The sequence below is a fragment of the Haliaeetus leucocephalus genome, unplaced genomic scaffold (genome assembly GCF_000737465.1).
Source record: "Haliaeetus leucocephalus isolate CR32 unplaced genomic scaffold, Haliaeetus_leucocephalus-4.0 Scaffold858, whole genome shotgun sequence".
Lineage (NCBI taxonomy): Eukaryota > Metazoa > Chordata > Aves > Accipitriformes > Accipitridae > Haliaeetus > Haliaeetus leucocephalus.
In genome coordinates this window covers 1,113,750-1,135,891 of record NW_010973294.1, presented here as the reverse complement: position 1 = coordinate 1,135,891, position 22,142 = coordinate 1,113,750, and the positions used below count along the sequence as shown (strand labels likewise).

At 36.1% G+C, this 22,142-nt stretch overlaps 1 protein-coding gene across 2 annotated transcripts; it reads left to right on the top strand.

The window, feature by feature from the left end:
• The first annotated feature begins 479 nt into the window (after window positions 1-479).
• YTHDF3 (YTH N(6)-methyladenosine RNA binding protein 3) lies at window positions 480-21,520 on the top strand. Of its 2 annotated transcripts, XM_010582890.1 has the most exons (4): window positions 480-501; window positions 5,972-6,057; window positions 7,444-9,036; window positions 20,547-21,520. In XM_010582890.1, exons 3-4 carry the CDS (start codon window positions 7,462-7,464, stop codon window positions 20,568-20,570), a joined length of 1,599 nt encoding a protein of 532 aa, XP_010581192.1. In that variant the 5' UTR covers window positions 480-501; window positions 5,972-6,057; window positions 7,444-7,461; the 3' UTR covers window positions 20,571-21,520. The 2 variants fall into 2 exon arrangements, with proteins under 2 accessions (XP_010581192.1, XP_010581193.1); XM_010582891.1 differs by lacking the exon at window positions 5,972-6,057.
• The last annotated feature ends 622 nt before the right edge of the window (window positions 21,521-22,142 follow it).

Here is a 22,142-nt window from a genome sequence, read left to right as displayed (position 1 = left end):
TTATTCTCTGATAAGTACCCATCAGTCAACTTAAAAGATGATATATGATAATGAAGTTCTAATGAAGTTCTACTACTGGCAGTAATCTTAAGCTGCTAACTTTCTTTGTTCTTTTACTCTATGCTTTGTTTATTGCTTATATTTCTTGGGGAGGGGTGGCAATCAAAATTCATCTGTTGTTCAGGTTTTCAACACCATTTAAGCTTAATGTGCTGTAAAAGACTAGATTATTTCAATGTTTTTTGGTGAAATTTTTTCAATTTTAGAATTATTGTGTTGGGGTTTTTGTAATATGTTATATGGCATTATTTTATATAGTATAATATTTTTATAATAGCATGTTTTTAATAATATTTTAAGCTGATATTTAAGTTGAAAAGGGCAGAATTGGCAAATAAATGGAATTACCCTGAAGTAAACATTAGAGGATTCTAACCGAACTTGCTTTGCTTTTTTTTCCACTTTCCTATATACAGAGACCTAAAGGACAGGGAAATAAAGGTAAGTTGATTTCTTGTATTTCTGCATAAAACTCTAATTTTGCTGTTTATGGAGATTAATATGTCTTCAGACAATTGTGGGATGAGAATGTAGCTATAGGATGTCTTTTATTTCAGAGCAAGATGACAGGAAATTGTGTGCCAAAATGTTATTTCCCAGCTTTTTTACTGTGGCACAGTGGTACATCAATTTAAATTATTTTATTTTGCAAATGAAGATTAATGTCACAAGTCAGATGATAACATAGCTATTTCTTTTTAGCTGACTTTGTGATATGCTTGTATAATCACTTTGAGAGTACACCTTGGGCCTTTCTGTGCAGCGAGTAGAATCAGTGTACTAGAATCATCAGGAAGAATCTTTTGAGCAGCTTCCTTAGCTTGCGAGGCAATAGCCATGTGACTATTTAGTTACTCATATCTGTGAGCAGAACACATCACCTTCCTTATTCTCAGAAATTTGGTGGGCTTTTCTCTTCATTTTAGCGTCAGTATAGAATATTCTCTTGGTGTTTGTAGGCCTTCTGCTTTTCTACTTTTTTCATGTTTCTGTCAACATCTTAGTTTTTTAAATACCATACTCAATGGGGTTTCTTCTCTCCCACAGAAACAAGGAACTAACTGCTTAATATTCTTCTCTCTCAAATTCTTGGCAAGTCTGTTGTAAACAGTATCTCAGATTATATCTTGCAATTTATTTCTGGTCTGGAATTTGTTATCTTTCATATAAAGACTAATGTTCTATTTGGGAATTCTTTTTGCCTGATCACTACACTTGTGTCCATTTAATTCTTAGGTGCTTAGCAAAGCTGAGATATAGAATAGCATGCACACAGCTATCTTCGTGTGTTAATATGCTTATTATTTCTTCAAGCAGTCAGGAAACTGATGTGTTTTGTTTTGGTGGTTTTTTTTTTTTTTTGTTTTTTTTTTTTTTTTGAGCTCATATACTCTTTGCCCCCACTGTTCATTATCTGATCTGAACTAATCTAATTCTTCTCTGTGAACTGTCACTTAAGGTTATCCGCAGTGTATTTATTCTATTATTATGCCTACGTGCAGATTATCTGCTTCTTATTACATATATTGCTTACAAGGTAGCACATGGTTCCTGAATCTTGCTGAATTTGGCCTGTTCCTTTTAATTTCTCTTCATTCAGGGAAAAATAAACTTGTGTTTACCTCCTTAGACCTTCTCAGTTTGGTCATTTTTGATTACTTGTTCTCTCATATTCTAATACTGCTACCTTTTTTTTTTTTTTTTTTGTTGCCCCAAACTGAAGCTTTTAACTATTTCTTTGTGTCTTTGAAATAGTTTGTGTTTATACCTTCCTACTTGGCCTTAAATGAGAGGAAAAGTCAGATTTATTTTAGCAAGTAGTTTGTGGTTTCACGTTCTTTGAATTACCATATCTCAGTTTTAGTGAGGTTAGAGATGCACCTATTAGAGAATCATACATGTAGTTTTTGAACTATACTCCATATGTATGAATTGCAGTGAAAGTATTAAGCATTTCTGTTTGGGTGTTACGTTGCAGCTTGTTTAGTAGTGAAAATGCACAAGTCAGCTTTACTTTAACTTATTTATGTTAGCGTATTTTTGTGTGCTATAATTTGTAAATGCTGCAGAATGTTTGAATCAAAACACATCTCTTGGTTTGCTATGTAACGATGAGATTTTTGCATTTCTGAACTTGGATTTTTATGGAGTGCATCCTTTTAAATAATGGATACTTACTATGTATTCTTTTGGTGAGACTATGACCTAAATGAAAACTATAGTGAAACAAAATGGTAATCTCCTCTATTCTGTTAAATTATTTGGTATAACGTCTATTTAATGAAACTGCTATGATTTAGCATTACATTAAGGGGCTAGGAGATTAACAATGGTAGCACAGTGTAGCACGAGTGGTTCGCTTTGGGTTAGAGATTTTTTCAAGAGGATAGATTAAATCTGTATCAGCAATCCTTACTGACCACATGTTAGCAGACAGTAATCTTTTTTCAGGTGTCATGATAGGTCCCAGCTTAAAGGAGCTTCTTCGACAGAAGATGTTATACTGAGTTAACAGACTACTCTGAAGTTGGTTCTGTGCATAAGAGTAATAATGTTAGAGGATGGTAAAAAGGTTACTGTCCACATGTCTGGTAGAGCATATGAGAGGACGTGAGTGAGCAGTGTAAGAGGTGTATGCATGGAAATAGAGTACTTTTCATATTGAAACAAAAAATACTAGACCTGCAAATGACATTGGGAGGTAGCTTATTTGTATTGTCTAGGAAAATGTTTTTGATGCTTTATTCTAGTCGATTATAAATTGGTATACAGTGCTGTTTGCCTTGACCAGAATTTGTGGGATTGAAGTTCTAGTGTGTAGAACAGTACTGTCCACCTGTTGTGTCAGATGCTAATGTTGGTATTTCAGAGATTTGAATGAGTAAAATATCCTGTCTTGAAAGTTTTCTTATTCTAATTGTCAACTACTATACAGTTGACATAAAACATCAGAACTGACATCAATCAAATGACGTCTTACAGTGGCGTGGTGATAGGGAGAAATTGGCATTCCCAATACTCCTTTTTTTTTTTTCCCCCCTTTTCTTTTGTTTGTTGTGCCAGTGTATCACACCTGTGATAGGAAAGTGCTGACTTGTGTTTACACACATATATATATAAATAAAAATTTTGGTTTTGTAGTAGGCGTAAACATAAGCATTAGGTTTAAAACAAGAATGAAATGTTCATGTTTCATTTAGTGTTTATTCTCCACATTAATTAACGTGTAACGGCTTCTTCTAATGAAAATTTTATTCTTATGCCTTTGGCCGTCATTTGTGCATTTTGCAAGTGGTTATTCAAAGGATAGTAGCAGTTAAAAGAATATAAGCTTTAAGTTCCTTTATTTGATGAGTTGTTTTTTCCCAATATCTAATTACACTGTATGTTTTCACAGTGTTTGCAGAAGTATACAGTATTTTCAGGATTGGATTGATACAGATGTTTTTAGTAACTGTAGATTAGTTTCGATTAGTATTCTTCATCACTGCCCTGTTCAGTTGGAACACTTAATGTGAGATTTTGGGAATGAGGCATGTGTCTTAATCTGTTTGCTGTTGCTAAATGTGTGTGTGGGCTACCTTCTTCATTATTAACACGTTACGTAAAGGTAGAATGAAAAGCCAAAGAAACAAACTTCTAGTAACGCTATTTCACTGGAAAATATATATATTTACTAGGAAAGATGTCAGTATAGAACTCTTGAGTCACTGACTTAAGATCTCAATACAGAATAAATAAGAAGGAAAATACATTTAGAAGAATATTCTGTGTTAGTTGTAATGACAGACAAAAAAAAATTTCTGTCTTAAGTGACCTTTAGATACCTCTGAAACAATAAACACAGCAGATGCATGTTTTATGAAGATTAGCTGTCAGTATGAGGAGATTAATTTTGATAGGATTCTAGTCTTGACATGCAGCTGTTTATTCCTTTATTTGTGGTTGCATACTTTTAAGAAACTTGTATGCCTCCATCTATGTTTTTCATTATAACAGAATTCTATTTAACATTTGTGCTCTCCTAGTATTTAGTCAAGTCTAAGCAATGGGCATGGCATGGACAAAAGATTTTGAGGCTCATCCCATGTGTGACTGGGCCAAATATAAAGAATATAGCGTTCCAGCTCATTAATATGTTACCATTGTGTGGAAATTCAGGATGATTAATGACCTTAACTGAAACTCCTTATTTAGGGAAAAAAAACCAAACCCAACACCTAATGTTAATTTAAATTTGGTATTTAATCTAGAAATACTGTTCTGTCAGGTTTTAAAACCCATTGTGCTCACCATTGCTGGTCATACTTGGCTGTAGCTAGTATACAAACGCACTGTGCCAGTTTGTAATAACTGAAGTGTCAAGTGTTCTGACTCTTAAAACTCCAGGAAGACATTCAAAACACAAGTTGCTTGATTTTTTTTTTCCCAGCTGCTTGCTTTGAAAAAAAAAAATCTTCTGTTGTTTTGTGTTAAATTATGAATTTTCAGCTCTTTTTACTGCTGTCTGAAATTAATATTTTTTTCCAGAATTTTGGTTATTCCTTGTGATTATATCTATCCCTTTGTCATTTTTTCAGCTAGCTTCATTGCCTGAAGGCAGTTTGGTTTAGAGGTATTCAAGTCAAATGTGAAAAAAGTTGAAGTGACTTGGTCCAGGCACCACTTGGTTTGCAATGTGAACTTTGGGTGGCAGAACCACCCCCCCGCCCCAATGAAACAGAAAAAAACGCACTCTTAAACACTACTTCCAACACAGTTGAAGGTTTAGTTACGTGGTTGTATATACCTTTCAGAAGTTTTTGCTAGAAGAGGGAGACTGCAGAGTCAGCTCTTAACTCAGTGTCTCCAGCTGTCAGAAAATCTGCTGTTTTAACTTTTGCTGTTGTGGTTTCTCAGTGCACCTTACTGATCACTCTAAAACTTGTCTGTTTGTTGTTTGGCTTGTTTGTTGGTTTTGTTTGTTTGTTTTGGTTTTTTTTCACTGAACCTGCTTGATAAATAAGAAAAAAACCTTGTATTTGGAACAGCAGTAATTTATTTTTGAGAAGAGGTCTTCATCTTCAAGTTGTATAATTGCAAATTGCTGGTTTAAGTCCCTGCTCTGCTTTGCACCATGGGAAACAATGGAACTTAGTAGAAATTTGTGCAACTTGACTTTGTTTGAATAGTAGCCTGGGGGAGGGTGGAGAGACGCTTCAAGTAATTTGGGCAACTGGAAAATCCCAGGTAGGTGTAATGCCTTAGATGAAATTAAAGGTAATAGGAGGCCAAGAAGAGCAGGTGGGAAGAGATTCCAGTGTATAGTGGCATATATGTTGGGAAAGGATTGTAATCACCCTTGGGGACTTTAGCTCTTGTTTCTGTTTTGCTGTGTACCCTCTGAGCTTCAGAGATGCCGCTAATGCAGTACAGTGTAATATTTACGTAGGAAATACAGAATTAAATAGCTGAATAGTAGTGCCCTTTATGGTTGTCTTGGTGGGTAACTGACTTTTGTCCTGGCAGGATAATGTTGTATGTTGCAACTTTCCCTGAACCTATTGAATATGTCTGATCTGGTTGGTCTGCACATTTGCACTTGGTCTGGTACTTCTGGAAACGCTGGATTTACTGCCTGTGCAAATAAGGTGTGCCTATAGTTTTTCCTCTGTCTATGGAGCTCAGAAAAGAATAGTCAGGAGTAGTCTGCTCTGGTTGCCATCTTTCCAGACCTCTCCTGAGACTGATTGGGATCATCAATAGAATGAGCCATTTTCTTTAAATTTAGCAAAGTGATGCTTAACAGTAATATGTTCAGTCTCAACAAAGCACAAGTATTTCAATGTGCAGGTGATTAAGGAGTGTTGTCAAGATTAAAAGCACAACATAGATCTTCCAGAGAGTATACCTAATACAGATTTACTTTTAGTTTCAGTACAAAACGGTTCGATTCATCAAAAGGATGCAGTAAATGATGATGATTTTGAGCCATATCTAAGTAGTCAGACAAATCAGGTAAGTGAACATTGTTTACTATCTTGAATTAATTTTGGAGTTCAACTGACTTCCAGACTTCATTAATTTTAGGATGATATTTCTTAGCTAGCATTACTTACTTGCCTGAATATCCATTGAAATATAATTTGTGTCTTGTCTTGTCTTACCACATGATAACTTAAACAGGTAAAGTCTTTAATAATTCTGGAAAAGATTCAGATAAAAAGCATGCTCTGATGTCTCCTGCTCTTATGTTTGTGCTCTGACTTCAGAAAGATGCAGTTACAAGAAGCTTGAGGAAAAAAACAAACCCAGAAAACAAAACACAAACCCCAAAACAAAACCCCACACCTTACGTTTACAATGAAATCATCATAAATGGGATGCAGTTAAGACAACAGTTTCATTGGCTCTGAGAAGATAGTAACTGCTTGAATGTGATTTCCTTTGAAGTTGGTAGAAGTAGCTCACAGTTGACGGCATAATAGATTGAAGCTTAATATTACTGGTATAACTCTTCTGCCAGGAAGTTAATGACTTGTTTCCAGAACTGTGAATTGTCTCTAGCCAAAAAGTTAGTACTCATTAAATTAAGTTGGTAAGTTATAGTGGTCTTGAGAGGGGGAGAAAGCGCAAGTTATTAAAAGGCATTGAGAATTTTGCTTGCCTTCCCATTTTTTTCAAATAATACATTAAGGAGGCATCAGGTAGAGGATGATGATGTGCATTTTTTTCTCCCCCCAAAACAACATCAAAAGTCATGTGGGGGTTGTCCTTCAAATGTCTTGGAGCTTTATCTTCTCAAGAAGTAAATGCTGTGACTTCCCAGGAGTCTTGGGAGTGGAATTTGAATTTAGCTAGCAAACTTTGTTCTACTAGGCCACAGATAGTACTTAATGCCTGTTCTCAATAGTGTGGAAATGTTACAGTTTGATTGTTCTGCCTGAAACAAACAGGCATCCTTTTATCCTTTTCACTATAATATTCTGGCAGGTGTCTCTAATTAGAAGTGAGAAATTTGATGAAACTAAGAATAGCAAAACTTTAAACTATAGTTGCACCTATTTTTCTCTATGAAACTGCAGTTGTTATGGCTTGTTTTTTAAAGTAGCTTGTTATTTTCTTGATACTGTTGACATGGAGGCATCTTAAGCCTAGCTCAGTAACTGAAAATAAAGATAAAATATTACAAAAAATGATGCTCTTCAGTGCTTTGAAAAGGTCTTTGGAGGAAAAAATGGCCATATCTAACAGATACCTTGTTCATCTTTTATGTTGGGAGGAATGGTGGAAGTTACAAATGCATTCATATAATCCTGAAAAATGTTTTGGACTGTATTACAGGGTTTTTTTGCCCTTAGCATAATTGTCTATATTGCTGATTTTTGTTTTATTTTCTTGCAGAGTAACAGCTATCCACCAATGTCAGACCCATATATGCCTAGTTATTATGCTCCATCCATTGGATTTCCTTACTCTTTAGGCGAAGCAGCATGGTCAACTGCAGGCGACCCTCCAATGCCATACTTGACAACTTATGGACAGATGAGTAATGGTGAACACCATTACATACCCGATGGTGTATTTAGTCAACCTGGGGCATTAGGAAATACCCCTCCATTTCTTGGGCAGCATGGATTTAATTTTTTTCCTGGGAATGCAGACTTCTCTACATGGGGGACAAGTGGATCTCAGGGACAATCAACGCAAAGCTCTGCTTACAGCAGCAGCTATGGCTATCCACCTAGTTCTCTTGGGAGAGCCATAGCAGATGGACAGGCTGGATTTGGGAGTGATACTCTGAGCAAGGTGCCTGGGATTAGCAGCATTGAGCAAGGCATGACTGGACTGAAAATTGGTGGAGATATGACGGCTGCTGTAACAAAAACTGTAGGTTCAGCTCTGAGCAGTACAGGTATGACAAGCATTGCAGCAAACAGCGTGCCCCCAGTTAGCAGTTCAGCACCTAAACCAACCTCGTGGGCTGCCATTGCAAGGAAGCCTGCTAAACCTCAGCCGAAACTCAAGCCTAAAGGTAATGTGGGCATTGGGGGCCCTGCTGTACCACCACCACCTATAAAACACAACATGAATATTGGAACTTGGGATGACAAAGGGTCAGTGGTAAAAGCACCCCCAGCCCAACCAGTACTGCCTCCTCAGACTATAATCCAGCAGCCTCAGCCATTAATTCAACCACCACCACTGGTGCAAAGCCAACTGCCTCAACAGCAGCCTCAGCCACAGCAACCGCAACAGCAACAAGGACCTCAGCAGCAGGCCCAGCCTCACCAGTTGCAGCAACAACAGCTGCAAAACCGCTGGGTAGCTCCTCGTAATAGGGGTGTGGGCTTCAGCCAGAACAATGGAGCTGGTAGTGAGAACTTTGGTTTAGGTGTTGTATCTGTCAGCTCCTCACCTTCTGGTGTGGAAGTGCATCCAGTGCTGGAGAAACTAAAGGCCATAAACAACTACAATCCCAAAGATTTCGATTGGAATCTGAAGAATGGACGTGTGTTTATAATCAAAAGTTATTCAGAGGACGATATTCATCGCTCCATTAAGTACTCTATCTGGTGTAGTACTGAACATGGTAATAAGCGCTTGGATGCTGCTTACCGTTCCCTGAATGGAAAAGGCCCACTCTATTTACTCTTCAGTGTGAATGGCAGTGGACACTTTTGTGGAGTGGCTGAGATGAAGTCTGTTGTGGACTACAATGCATATGCTGGTGTCTGGTCTCAGGATAAGTGGAAGGGGAAGTTTGATGTCAAATGGATCTTTGTCAAAGACGTTCCCAATAACCAACTGCGGCATATTCGCTTGGAAAACAATGACAACAAACCGGTTACCAATTCGAGGGACACTCAAGAGGTACCCCTAGAAAAAGCCAAGCAAGTGCTTAAAATAATTGCTACTTTCAAGCATACCACCTCAATCTTTGATGACTTTGCACATTATGAGAAGCGTCAAGAGGAGGAGGAAGCCATGCGTAGGGTAAGAAATCAATGTCATTATAGTAGCTCTCCTGTTTTTTCTGGTTTTGGAAACCTCGTTTTTCATACAACTGGAATTTCTGTGTGTGAGTATTGAATCAGAAAGTGGTGCTTTTTACCCAAGGTGTCTGTACTTGGTGTAACTGAGTCTTAATGAAAAGATTTAAGTTCTTGTAACTTGTTTTAACACACGCATGTGTTTAACCACAATATTAACATAGGCCTGCATAAGCAGACTTGTGACATATTTTACCCTTCAGAGTAAACAAAAACTGAATTGAGTGTATTACCTGTAACTGAAGTCTTCTAGTTTAGATTTTTATGGTTTCTGGATGTCACAAAAAAGGACCTCAAGTTACAGGAGAAGCTTACTTTATTTGACATAACATTTCAATTCAAATTCTGCTTTAACAGAATGTTAACAGCATGATTACTGTGAAAATCAGGCTTCCCCCTTGATTCAATTTGTCTTTTGTACAGTTGTGAAACATGGAAGTGATACAGTGATGACTTGTACACTGTCGGAATCATTTTTTGGACATTTCTGATAGCGCATTTCCTAAAAAAAGTAATGTGCAGTTCATTTCTCTGAAGAAAAAGTATACCTATGATAAATGTGTAGAGAAACCTTTAGTTTTGGAGGTATTTCAGAAAACCAGACAAGGGAAAAAGGCATTTAATTTAAGCTGTTTTATAGGACTTGTCTACTTTGTTTTGTGTGTACTCTCCCTACTAATAACATTTATGTTGACCACCATATTTACTTTTGCTATATTTGTTTTCTTTCCAGATTTGCTAGTAACTGTAAATAATGATTTGTCTCATGGTTAGAAACATTTCAGGAACTATTGTACCAGTTAGATGATGTGCAAGTATTCAGAAAAGGGCGTTTGCATCAGTGCAGTTGGTGGTAGTGCTCTGTTCATCTTGTCGGCCCATCTCCTGAAAAAAAACCCCCCCCCCCCAAAGTCTCTAGGGCTTATGCTAATTAGGGGCCTTGTGGGATGCAAAGTCCTGAATTTGTTCACTTCTTGAAGCTGCCACAATTCTGGCTGCATAAGAATTTCATATGCATCACAGCCCCCTTACTTCTCTTAGGTTTCTAGAACTGCAGTGGTTCTACCTCTCTTGTAAAATGTGTTGAAGGATTAGGAATGTACATCTCCTATAGACTGGTGTCGTGCATACCCAAAATCAGTTTTGTAGTTTAATTGCACAGCTCTGCAATAAATTGTCATGTTGAAAGTTTTTATTGTTTGGAGGCAAGATGAGTATCCTAGTTGGGTATGTAATGCCTTTTGAATCTTTTTTCTAAAAAGAAAACTGAATATGCCCTAAATCAGTATAGTTACTTCCATGCTATCTTAATGATGGGAGGACGGGCTGCATTCTTAACGAGTATTCACTGTATGGGAAAAACTGACTTTTTCAGGCTTTATTACAACCTCGTTGTGATTTCGGTAATGTTTCAGATGGTTTAAGATTATCCTGTTTCTCTGTAGCCGTTGTGTTTCAGTATGTTCTTAATTTTTAATGTTTTAAGATGCTCCACAAATAACTGGTTTGCTTCCAAAGTATCTACTTTTGTGAAAAAAACTTATCAAAGGAGTCATAATTCAGACATGCCCTAGCAACTCAGGAAGATAATGTGTTTTATTTGTGGTTTTGTTCCCTCAGTAGTAGATGAAAGCTACGAAATGTAATGGAGGGGGTAACATAGATTATTCGTAGTGTTTCTATGTATGCTAAACTTAAAATTCAAAGTACTAAATTCATCATTTAGTAGGTCTCTAACTAGATGACTGTGATTACGCATATTTGTGTAATAAAGTAACATTGCTGTTTCCTGTAATATCTTCAGGGAAACATATAGTATCTGTATGACTCAAGTACTGAACTCTGCATTTCTCTGTTAAGTTACCTTTCCCAATGCTATTGAGAGAAAACATACTTGTCAACATACTTGCATAGTAGGCACTGAGTCTTCTACAACATTGTACAAATTGGTTTTGTGACAAATTATAAAAAAAATACTTCAGAGCTGCATATCTAGTTGTGAGGTTTTATCTTTGTAGAGGGATTTTAGATATGCCTGAGGCAAATGAATATGTACTTAAAATATAGGAAGTCCAAATTAAACTAATGACAGCTACTGAGAGATCATCTTTATCATTCTCTTATGATTGGGTGTAGATCTTATACCTCTGGGTTTCTCCTTTTATCACACAGTATACAAACAACCTGTCTTTAAATTGTAAACATATAATTGTTAACTCTTTTATGATTCAAGAATAGTTTGGAAATGCAACAATCAGTATTGTAAACACTGGTTTATGGTTAATGGAGTAATCCTTTATTACCTAGTGCCAGCTAGGCTTTCACGGAGCTGTATTTAAATTCATGCACTCTCTGCTGCCAGTAGAACTGTGTAAATTGAGTTCATCCCCATTTTCTGTGGCAATCACTTTGTTTCCAGTGTTTCGGTCATGAAAAATGTGCTTATTGCTGTTAATAAAATATTAAATACATAAAGCAGCAGTAGTCATTTATATGTTCCTTAAAGTTCAGTTAATGTTTTGTTGTTGCATAGGTGGTAACAAACTTTCATACAGCCAGTGATCTGGTAAACGTAGTAAACAGCATATGATTTATGGATTTAATTTACTCTATAACTGTTCATCATTCCAGCTAACTTATTTTAAAATAATTGGTTGTAAAAGTTTTTAATCTTAACAACTCAGGGGGATCAATAATTAATTTCCAATATGACCTAGCAGTATGTTTTATTAAAATATGGCAGTATACTTATAAAAGTGCAATGAATTAATCTGTGATTAACAGAAGAAGAAACTTCAGTAACTTTGCCATTTGATAAAGGTTACTTGCAAATGACTATGAATAGTCTCTTTAAGCTTAAATATTAGAACTCTAGTGTCTATCACTGTTTGATGTGACCCTGGTGTGGGTAAGGTATCTACAAGTGGGGTTGGAAACAAATTTGTGCGGTCATCATTCAGACTTTTCTTACGGCTCAGGTTCCAGTGTCCTATTTTAAACATGCAAGTGCTGTGATCTTTCACCAAAGGAGCAAAGAAATCAGTGATTTTTTTTCATGAGTTCTGTCAGTAGTATATTAAAATAATCTGAAATTGCATTAGTCCTTAGTTTGAACTACTGCTGCATGGTGTAAATGTGCATATTTGTGTGCAGATTATTTAAAAACGTATTTGATTGTCTTTCAACAGAAGGCAGTAGCAATAAGAGCTAAAAAAATGGAACAGAATTCTTAAAACATGCCATTTAAGAGCACATAATGACATTAGGAAAATAAAAGGTATTGAAAAGGAAAAAAAAAAGAAGTCTGTGTTAGTTTTGTACCTGATCTTCAGTAAATACATGGATCAAAATGAAATGTGTCTCTGAGTAAAAATGCAGTTGTTGGAAGATTACAACTTCCTCACCCTCAGGTGGTGGCTTGTTAACCTGCAGCTACTTGTTGTCCTAGGGCTTCTTTTGGTGCTCTTTAGCGCAGAGTTCTATTTTTGTAGCATATAATGGAAAAAAATATCATGGTTCCATGCAACTGTAGAATGCTTTAGATTATTTTCTTCATGAGATAGTTCAGAAAAATAACTAATTTTTATCTGTGGGAGAAGACGGAGGAATTCAATATATATTTATCTAATTTACATTTGGAATTTTTATTTTCAGGAAGCCTTTAAATGGCAGGTAAATAAACATTTAAAATGTTAGCTTTCTCCTGTTGTACTACATATCTTGTAATAGGAATGCTGATATAGCTAAAATTTTCTGACTCTCAAAAGGAGTAATAAGGAGAAATTCCCCCCCCCCCCCCCCCCTTCTGATTCCCTGATAATTGGGTCATAATCAAGCTGCAGTGTTAAGCAGTGTAACTCCTTTCCATTCCAGGACACTGCTGACTTTATGCTTAATTTGATATTTCTTGAGAATATCTTAAAGGAAAGAGGGAAGTGAGAATATGTCCATTAAGAGTGAACTGTAGACAGTTCATCCTCCCCTTACCCCCCAACCATCAGCTCCTAGGTTATAATGTCAAAGTCAGATATAGATACATCCACAGTCCTTGTACAGGTCAAAGAACACAGGTAGTTGACGAACTTTTTTAATGTAGTTAAATGATAGTTGTACCAGATGACTTTTTAAAGTTTGTGTCTTTACATCTAAAAGAGGTTCAAAACAGTAAATGAAACAGGTTACGTAGTATCTTGAGAAACTTGTCCATTTCCTGTATGCTTTTGATGTTTCAAGGGCCATTATTTTGCAGTTTCCTTGAACTTGATGTTTATCTACAGTTTCATCTTCATAAATCAAAGTGATATAGCATGCCTCATGTCTGCTTTAAGAAAAACCAATATGGTCAGAAAGTAGAAACAGAAGATACATTTTTGCTCCTTTGATAATCATGAGATGAGTATGTGCCCCTGGTCTCAGGAGAAGATGATTACTTGGAGCTTGAATAATTTTAGATGTACTGATCCAGAATTTTCATCCCATGATGCTGTGCTTATTTACTATATCTTCATTTGCTTTTGCATCTTTAGTCTTTTGGAAACAGTTAAAAATGACCTGCAAGTTCTCTTGTTATAGACACATAGATTTCAAATGTGCCTGTTTTCTGTGCATTTGATAGTCAATTGTTTCTGTTCAGAGGTAGGGTTTAGAATTTATTACAGGATGGGGATACTGTGGAGAGGTCTGGATGTTAAAATATGGTCTCGTACAGAGTGACTCTGTAAGAGTTTGAGTAGTGGTGTGGTCTGCATTACTCCAGCAAGTGAAAAGATGGTGCAATGGGAAAAGTGCAATACTGGACTGTTGAATTAAAAAGTTGGAATGTAATTAAACTCACAGGTGGTCTTAGTTTATAGGGACACTTGCATGGATCTTGTATTGTTTTTCTTTTTGGTTTGAAATTCCTACTTGCAAAATCAAGTTTACGGAGTCCCTTCTTACAGAGTGCATTTAAATTCTCGACTCTGGGACTTGAAAGACCAATTTCTCCTGTAAAATAGGGACCCCTATTGGAAAAGCTAGGTATATCAATCTAATGGTCTACCTTAATGCTCAAAAGACCAGTCATTTTTGGAATCTAAATTCTTTAGTGTTCTTAAATATGAAGACTTCCTAAGACAAGACTTCAAACTTGAATTGAGCTGGATCTGTGACAGCTCTACCTTTTCTAAATGCTGTGTCTTTAAGTTGTAGTTTTTAAAGCAAAGGAGTAATTCTAAATCTCTTATTCCAGAGCAAAAGCAGAACCTTGAGTATGCATGAAAAGCTGTTAAAATTCTGCTTCCTGCTACATCTCCTCAGATTGCACTGCTCTATTAAGAACAAATTTACTGGAACACTGATGCTTTTCCTGCAGTTTGCAGGAAAGAAATAAGCCTGCATATTGCAAGGGAGTTGCAACCTGTGTGACTCTCCATACAGTACTTCAGCCTTGCTTCATTGATTTGTACCACAGATGGGCTAGTTAGCAGAAACTCCAGTGAACATTGCTGGTGGTGCTTTGCTGGAAAAAATGGCACTTTAAAACCACGCAGATCTTGCATATCTAGTAAAGCTGTTTCTGTAGATTCAGTTGAAGTAGGATTGTTTAAGTTTTGTATCAAAATTGATTGGCTTTAACCTTCAGATTCATCTAGCTGAAATGATACATTACAAAATTTGTATCAGATAAGCGGTTTGAGCCCACTTCTTTGTGAGCAGCTTTTCAGAGGTCTGGTAGTGTACTTAATATTGACAGGTAATTATAATTATTGTTTTGCTTTTGTACCTAGGGATTATAGTCAGTTGTGAAAAAGTAAACATAAACTTGCATGTTTGTTGCACTTTCATATACAAAATAATGATAAACCAAGATAAAATAAGTTCATGTTTCCTCATGGCAGACTGGAATTTGAGTTACGCGTGTGCAGAGAGCATGAGACTTAAAGAAAAATTGTCAGAGAAATTCTTCCCCAGTGTATTTCGTAGGCCCTCCAGTGGATGTCATTTCCCTTCCAATGCTACTATAGATTTCTTAGCAGCAATTAAATAAAATCATCTTGTTGTTGCCCATGGGCATCTGAGAAAAATTAACAAAGGTGTCAGAGTCATCTTTCTGCTCCTTTTGCTGGGACAGTGGTCATCACAATACAGTTTCCATAGATGTAGTTAGAAGCTATCTGTTTTCAATCTTCAAAAGCTGATGTTACGCTGTGAGCATTGTTAACAATACTGAGGATCTACAAGCTTGATTTTTTTACTTTTTAATGAACTTGCTGAAATGGCTGTCTTGTAGCTAATTCAAATCTGATATTTCAATGTGTAATGATGTACAGCACTGAAAGGAATCACTTGCTACTTGTAGTTAGAATTGGCTGATTCATCACTGAAAGTATCCACCTGGGGAGACAAGACTGGAAGGGCTTTTCTGGCTCATGGAGTTCAAGCTTGGTTTCTGCAGAGCATTTCCTCATTGTGTTTTATCACATGATATCTTTAAAGTAGTTGGATTTCTTTCTCCACCTCTGCCTTCTGAATGTTTGTACCTTGTTATTTGGTGTGCTGTGGAATTTCAGATGTGGATTAAGTTCTTATTGCCTTTGTCATTATCATAATAATATGGTCTGTCCATGTTTCACTAGCAATGCATGTATCTGCTTAAATTCAAATGTATTTACCTTTTTACTGTAATTTGTTCACATTTTTACTATTGCTAAGTATGTTTCAGAGACTGAAATAAGTAAGATGCCATCAAAACTAATAATAAGAAGAAATAATTTAGAAGGCTAGGTCTTGTAGTTTTTCAGACTTTCTTAATGTTTATATGCTTGAAAGCCTTTACTCTCTGGAGTTCAAATGATCTGCAGCAGCAAGGTCTCAAAATGAGTGTTAATTCATAAGGTTTACCAGAAGGAACTGCTCTGGAGTTGTAAAACATTGTTTGACTTCCTGTGTTGACTTTTGATTTTTTAATTTGTGCCTTGTATTTTTCATGTTGGGATTAGAAGAAAATGAGTGTTTAGGGAGGGGATGGCATCTCCACAGGAAAAATTTCTAGGTCCATGTAAGGTTTCTAGAGATCCTTTCCATCTGATGCTTCCTTCCCATCTTCCCAGAATTCCCAGAAGAGCTTCTTGGAAAAATGTATTTAAATATTTTTATCTGGTTTTGAGGTAATCTCTGTCTTCAGGAGATTTACCCTCTCTAGTTTGGAATTCACGAGTGAGAAGTTAAAAAGCACCTTTATTTTACAAAACTTCAAAGTTTTAGTAATGTAGTTTTATATTAATAGCCAGTGATATCCTTGTCATAAATGGAGAAAACTATTTCTAGCATTTTTCAGTTTTCTCAGTAATCTGTTTCTCATTGTGGTTCTCAAGCACTAAGGTCAATGTTTATGCTGTCATAGCTGTAATGGTACACTGTGGTGCAATAAACTGCAGATTATGGCTCATGCCATTAGTAAATGAGATTTCATGAACTTTGCTGTGGCTGCTTCTCACCACCTCTACAGCTGTCTGTTCTGCCTCTGCCAGGTGTTCCTGCCCACGCAGCAGAGTTGGCAGAGGAGATGTGTGCCTGTGCCTCACTTCACAGAATGCAGTCTGACATGTTAGCTTACATTGCATATGAGCAGGGCTTTTAAGTTGAAGATTAAATCGCAGTTTGCAGTGAAGCAACTAAGATGTGCTACACGTTCCCTTCTGAAGCTGCTGGGAGAATGCTGCCTCTTGGGAGAGGGGCAAAGCAGACAGCTTCAGGCATAAACGTTTTAAACATTGCAGTAAGATGCAAAAGTTTGGCAAAATTCTAGGGGGTTTTTGCAAGTATAGCCAATTGTACTGGAGGTGAGTGTGTGTGTGGGAACTCTGCAATTTGCCTGTGCATGTTTGCAATCCTGGATAGCTTTCAAAATGGACACCTTGAAATGCTTGCACTTGATGAATTGCTATAAAAAAGCAGAAGTCCTTCTTTCAAATCCACCTTCCCTCACCTTGAGCTTCAGTTTGTGGGATCTTCGGGGAAAAAAAATACAGCTGAGGACTGTAGTAGCTTGTTGGGTTTAGGCTACCGTTTACATTTTTGCTACTTACAATCAGGCTTTTTCATTTACCTTCTTTTTTTGACAGAAAAATTCCAAAAGTCAGTGTTATGGGCATCTCAGTAGTTTCTTTCAAATCAGATCAGGAAACATTTTTGTTGCTTTGAATTTTGAAATTTTGTTAGCATTGAGATTTCATTAAATCTGAGGATAAATTGCAGCTAGTTTTCAGCACAGGATCATTTGATTATTGCTCTGAATTCAAAGAACTGAAATTTGGAAGTAAGTCAGCCTCTCAGTTCAGATCAAGTTAATTCCATATTTTTGTACTAGATCGACACATGTTTCTGAGGCCCAAGCATTTTCAGGTTCACCTTCACTTAGTTTTGTCAGGTTGTGTCAAAAGTTATTTGCATGTGTTAAAGCTGCTCACCAGATGGTCTGCAGCTGGCAAGTACCTTTAACCAGCCGATACATTCCCCCATTGTTCTAATTCGAATGGTACTTAATTTCCGCATCCTGCTCATAAACTCCCTCTAAAGTTGGGTAACCTCACCCTGGTGAGCTCTGAAGTGAAGTTTGGCAGGGAACTTAAATTGACTGGAGAAGCTTTTTATCCAAGAGCATTGCAAGAGATGTGGCAAAGGTTTTGCTCATCTGAATGTAATAAATGAATAAGAGATGCTGGGTGAAAGGCAAATGTTAGTGGAATCCAGTCTGTTATGCTGGAAACTTCCTCTGCTCTGGTGGTGGAAACCTGCTGGTGATAAAGTCTTCTGCTAGTTTGTCTATAAACACTGTTTATACAAAAAAAATCAATCAAACAAAAGCCACCTAAAAACTCAGAAGAGGAATACTTTTTGAGATGGGAAAAGGCAGTGGTAGTCACTGTGATCTGACCAACAGCTGTGGGGAGGATTAGTTTGCTTTTGAGTTTAATACCACTACCTGCATTTTGAATAAATCAGGTTTTCTCTCTGTCTGTTTTGCTGTAGAGTGCCAAATCTTACTGATACCGGTAAGAAGAATGTACTGTTCACTTGCATTGAAAAATGTCAAGTTTGTATGTCTGCTTTAAGTATAGTAATATGTAACTTTGAGACTACAGGAAAGGTGTGCTGGTGTTACTTTGAAGCCTTTTTCCTCTGTAGAATTAAAAATGGACTTGAAATTTGTAACACCTCCTTTATTTCATCCACTGGAAGCAGGTAGTCAGGATATCATTCCCTTTCTATTTTGAACTTTTATGAACTTAAATGCCTTTTGAGTTCAGCGGCTACACAAAGCACATGGTCAGTCCATTTACTGTGCAGCAGTTTGTAATGCAGATAAGCTTTCTACGTGGCTTGACTCAGTGGTTACATATGTAATACTTGCAAATGGACTGGAATAGGTGATTTTATCTGTATATATGTAGAATTTAAAATTGTTAAAATACTGAGATTTCATTACTTAACATCACAGTTTCATAGGCTCCTACTTAATACTGCAGTAGTGTTTCTTAGCACTTTTTGCAGTTCTTTCAGTTGAAGTCTGCTAATAGTAGAGGAATAATCTGAGATGTGCATGAGCAGGCTATTTTTGCATGCCTTGCATGCATAGTGAGGCATGAGGCCAGTGATACTCTGTTTTCAGCCTAGATGTGCGCTCTTATCAGTCATTAATACAAACTGATATGTTACTATCAATCTTGCATTTTAAAAATAGTACCTTACTATGAAAATACTAGTCATGTCTCTTTGAACTAGGAAAAAATGATTTCTGGCAGAACAGCGCAAGTATCGCTCTCACTTTAAATATACTGAAGTTTTGCCCTAGAGAATGCCCAATCTTAGATGTACGATGCTGGGACTATGAGCTGCTTATTGTGAGCAAGAAGTCTGTGTGAGCTTTACTTTTTTGGTGTTCATCTTGAAGCAACTTGGAGGTCTGTCTTGGAGAGGACTAGATCATCAGCTGTACTCTAATAACCAGTATAAATGTTATGTATCCTCTTTCATTATAGTGTCTTTTTGTCAGAATTTATTTGGGTTCATATGCTAATTTGTACTTTTCCTAAATAGTTTCTAGCATAATAAAGTTTCAGCATGGTATCAGATAGAGTAGTTTTGAAGTCATTGTTCAAATGCCTCCTGGTTTATTTTGGTTTTCCCTGCTATGTTTATGTTCCATTTATAACATGCTGTGTAATGCATTAGTAATAAAAATACTGGAAATGAGTTTTTTGTTCTCTTTTAAAAGGGGAGGGAACCTACCTCTCTTCCATGAAGGTGTTTTAAAACATTTCTGTAACGTGCTCAGTTGTACATATTAAGAAAGGAAATGCTATTGGAAGATAAATTCTTAGTTTCTTAGAGTCAAACTACAGTGTCTTTTTATGGTCTGGAAGATACATAATGAAGGTAATGAGATATAGTTTATTGATCTGTTTTTATTTTTTTCTTAGAGGTAGTCATAATGTCTATGTGTATGTTTGTCTTAACAAAGTAGAGAAAATGGATGATGATAAAGCACTGAAAATTTTATTTACTCTGTTAGACTTGTAATACAGAGGAAGAATTTGTTAGTCCCTGATAGAGGTACAGTGCAGTTAGTATTTTTAGCTCTTAACCGTAGAAAGTTGTTTATCATTGTTTGTATTACACAGATGACATTACGGACTTTGTTCCTTTGCAGCAAATGCAACATCTCGCAGTGCTGTGAAGTCTTTGTAGTGAATATGGTTTTGACTGCGACTCACGCTTGCATTCAAATGGTTTTTTTCCCAGCCATTCCTACCTCACTGGGTTTGCATTTTGTTATTAAAAGTAATTTCTAAAAAAAGTATGGATGGCTTTTTTTTTTTAATTATTTTTCTCACCATTTGAGCAATGTGTTTGTATGGAGGAGGAGGTAGTGGGCCAACTTGTTCCTTTACCTTTTGATCTTAAGAACATTGAAACATTTTACTATAGGGGGCCTTGAATGAGATACCTGGGAATATGAGCTTTACTTTTTCAGGGATATAATGGATGGAGAGTAGTATATTTAAATATTCACGCAGAGCATTTTTGAACAAGTTAAGCAGAAGATTTAGGGTACCTCTTGCCTTGTTTGTAGGTCCCTTGGTCTCCTTACGCAGTTCACTTTGTGCAATATATTTTATCGGAAGTGATTTGAAAGTAATGTTATAAATCCTTTTCTTTTTGATAGCTGTTTTTTTTGAACATATTTGCCTTTTAGTTTGACATATACATCTGTGTTTCTTTTTAAGAAGTTGACTTGAACTAGATATTTCATGTTCCTGAAAAAAGTGAAGCTTTTTCCTTGAAAGCTTGTTGCCTGATTTAGAGAAATTGCAAGTAATGCAACTGCTTTAATGAGACGAAAGCAGATAATGTTGAACTGTGTGTATTAACATGATTTTCCTTTTTGTTTTGTGTTTTGTTTTTTTTCAGGAGAGAAATAGAAACAAACAATAACTATATGGAGATGTCCTGCTAGAATTACAACACTAATGATGTAGACTCTGGAAATGCCTAATATGTCTAAGAAGACGTTATTAAAGCTTTTTTCTGCTTAAGGTGACATCTTTGAACACTTTAACACAAAATTGACTCTTCTTGTAATGGTTCTCATCAGTGCATCTGCCCTTATACTCTCTCACCAAACACACTTGAGAACTGTACCTTCGTCAAGCACTTTCTGTCCTGAAGCTTTTACCAGTATCTGCTGTCTTTTGTATTTATGCATCCTAGCTAAGGCACAGGAGACCGAACGAATGCAAGGATTCATTAACTCTTTGAATTTGTTAAATACTAACATTTAACCATTAGAAGTGGTTCAATGATGTGAGATTCACATTGCTTCAACTTAATTTTTTCTTTGTTGTAGTTTTTTTAATTGTCAGTTTTTAGCTATTCAACAGATTAAAAGCAAATCATGCCATATTTAGTCCTGGAGTAAAACTCAAGTCTAAATGTTCATGTGAAAATTATTGTAGTAATCTTTTAATATGGCAAAGCAACTTTAAGCTGCAGTTTAGCCAAATGAAACGTAACAAAATTATATTAGAATGACATTTCCCTTGTTTCAAACTGTTTGGTGTAAGAGAATATTAATATGCAGCTTGGTGGACACCACCAGTTAATGCACATTTCTTTATTTTTTTTTTCTGTAACATGTATACTGAAAAAAGTGCATTTGTCTGAGGAACTGTTTGTTTGCTACCACTCAATGAATCTCAGTTTTGAGTAAATGTACCTCAGTCTAAATCAGACTTTTTATGACCTTTATAACTACATTTAAAATAATCTTTAATTCCTATTTCTGGGTGTTTGCAAGCCTGACAGATTGCTATCATGAAAGTGAAAATTTACTCCTCTAGGTGATTCACTAGCTAAATAAACATAATTCTTGTTTAGCAAGCATATACTCTGTTTCTCAAATTTTTTTTGTTTCATTGTCCCAACATCCAGGTGTTTTTTCCCCTATTAGAAAATATTTTGAGAAAAATACTTTGATCCATGGATATGACATTCATAGCCATGTTAACATGATTTTTGTTAGAACCATGCAACAAGAATTTTAGAATACATATTAAACTGGGTAATTCTATACTAGTTTTTAACTTCTAAAAATTATATCTTTTGTTTCATTTTATATAGCAACACATTCTATCTGCTGGAAGAGAATATTAAAAAAATGTTAAGCGGGTGTATTGACTGTACAAAATACTGAACAGCCTGTACCAAACTCCAGGGATAGCTTTCTCTTTTTAGAACGGCAATGTAGAAGTCAGATATGTTATAGCTTAAAATAGCAATACCACATATTATTTGAACGTGTTTCATGTCTTACTGTCCAACACAGATGTTTATATTGTGTTTTGAGTCCTTCATTTACAGATTCTGGCAATCAAAGTTCTGGAACTTAAGTGGCAAAGGTTTGTTTTGAATACAGACTATTTTGCTATATTTTACTTTCGCTCTTCTTAAGCCCCTTGCACTCTTCTAACCTTGCAGACACAAAAAGTTCAGTACACACTTATTCCT

Coding starts and splice junctions, on each gene's coding strand:
- YTHDF3 (XM_010582891.1), top strand. CDS start 7,462: ATGTCAGACCCATATATGCCTAGTTATTATGCTCCATCCATTGGATTT. Junction 9,037..20,546: donor AGGAGGAAGCCATGCGTAGG/GTAAGAAATCAA, acceptor GTTTTTTTTCAG/GAGAGAAATAGAAACAAACA.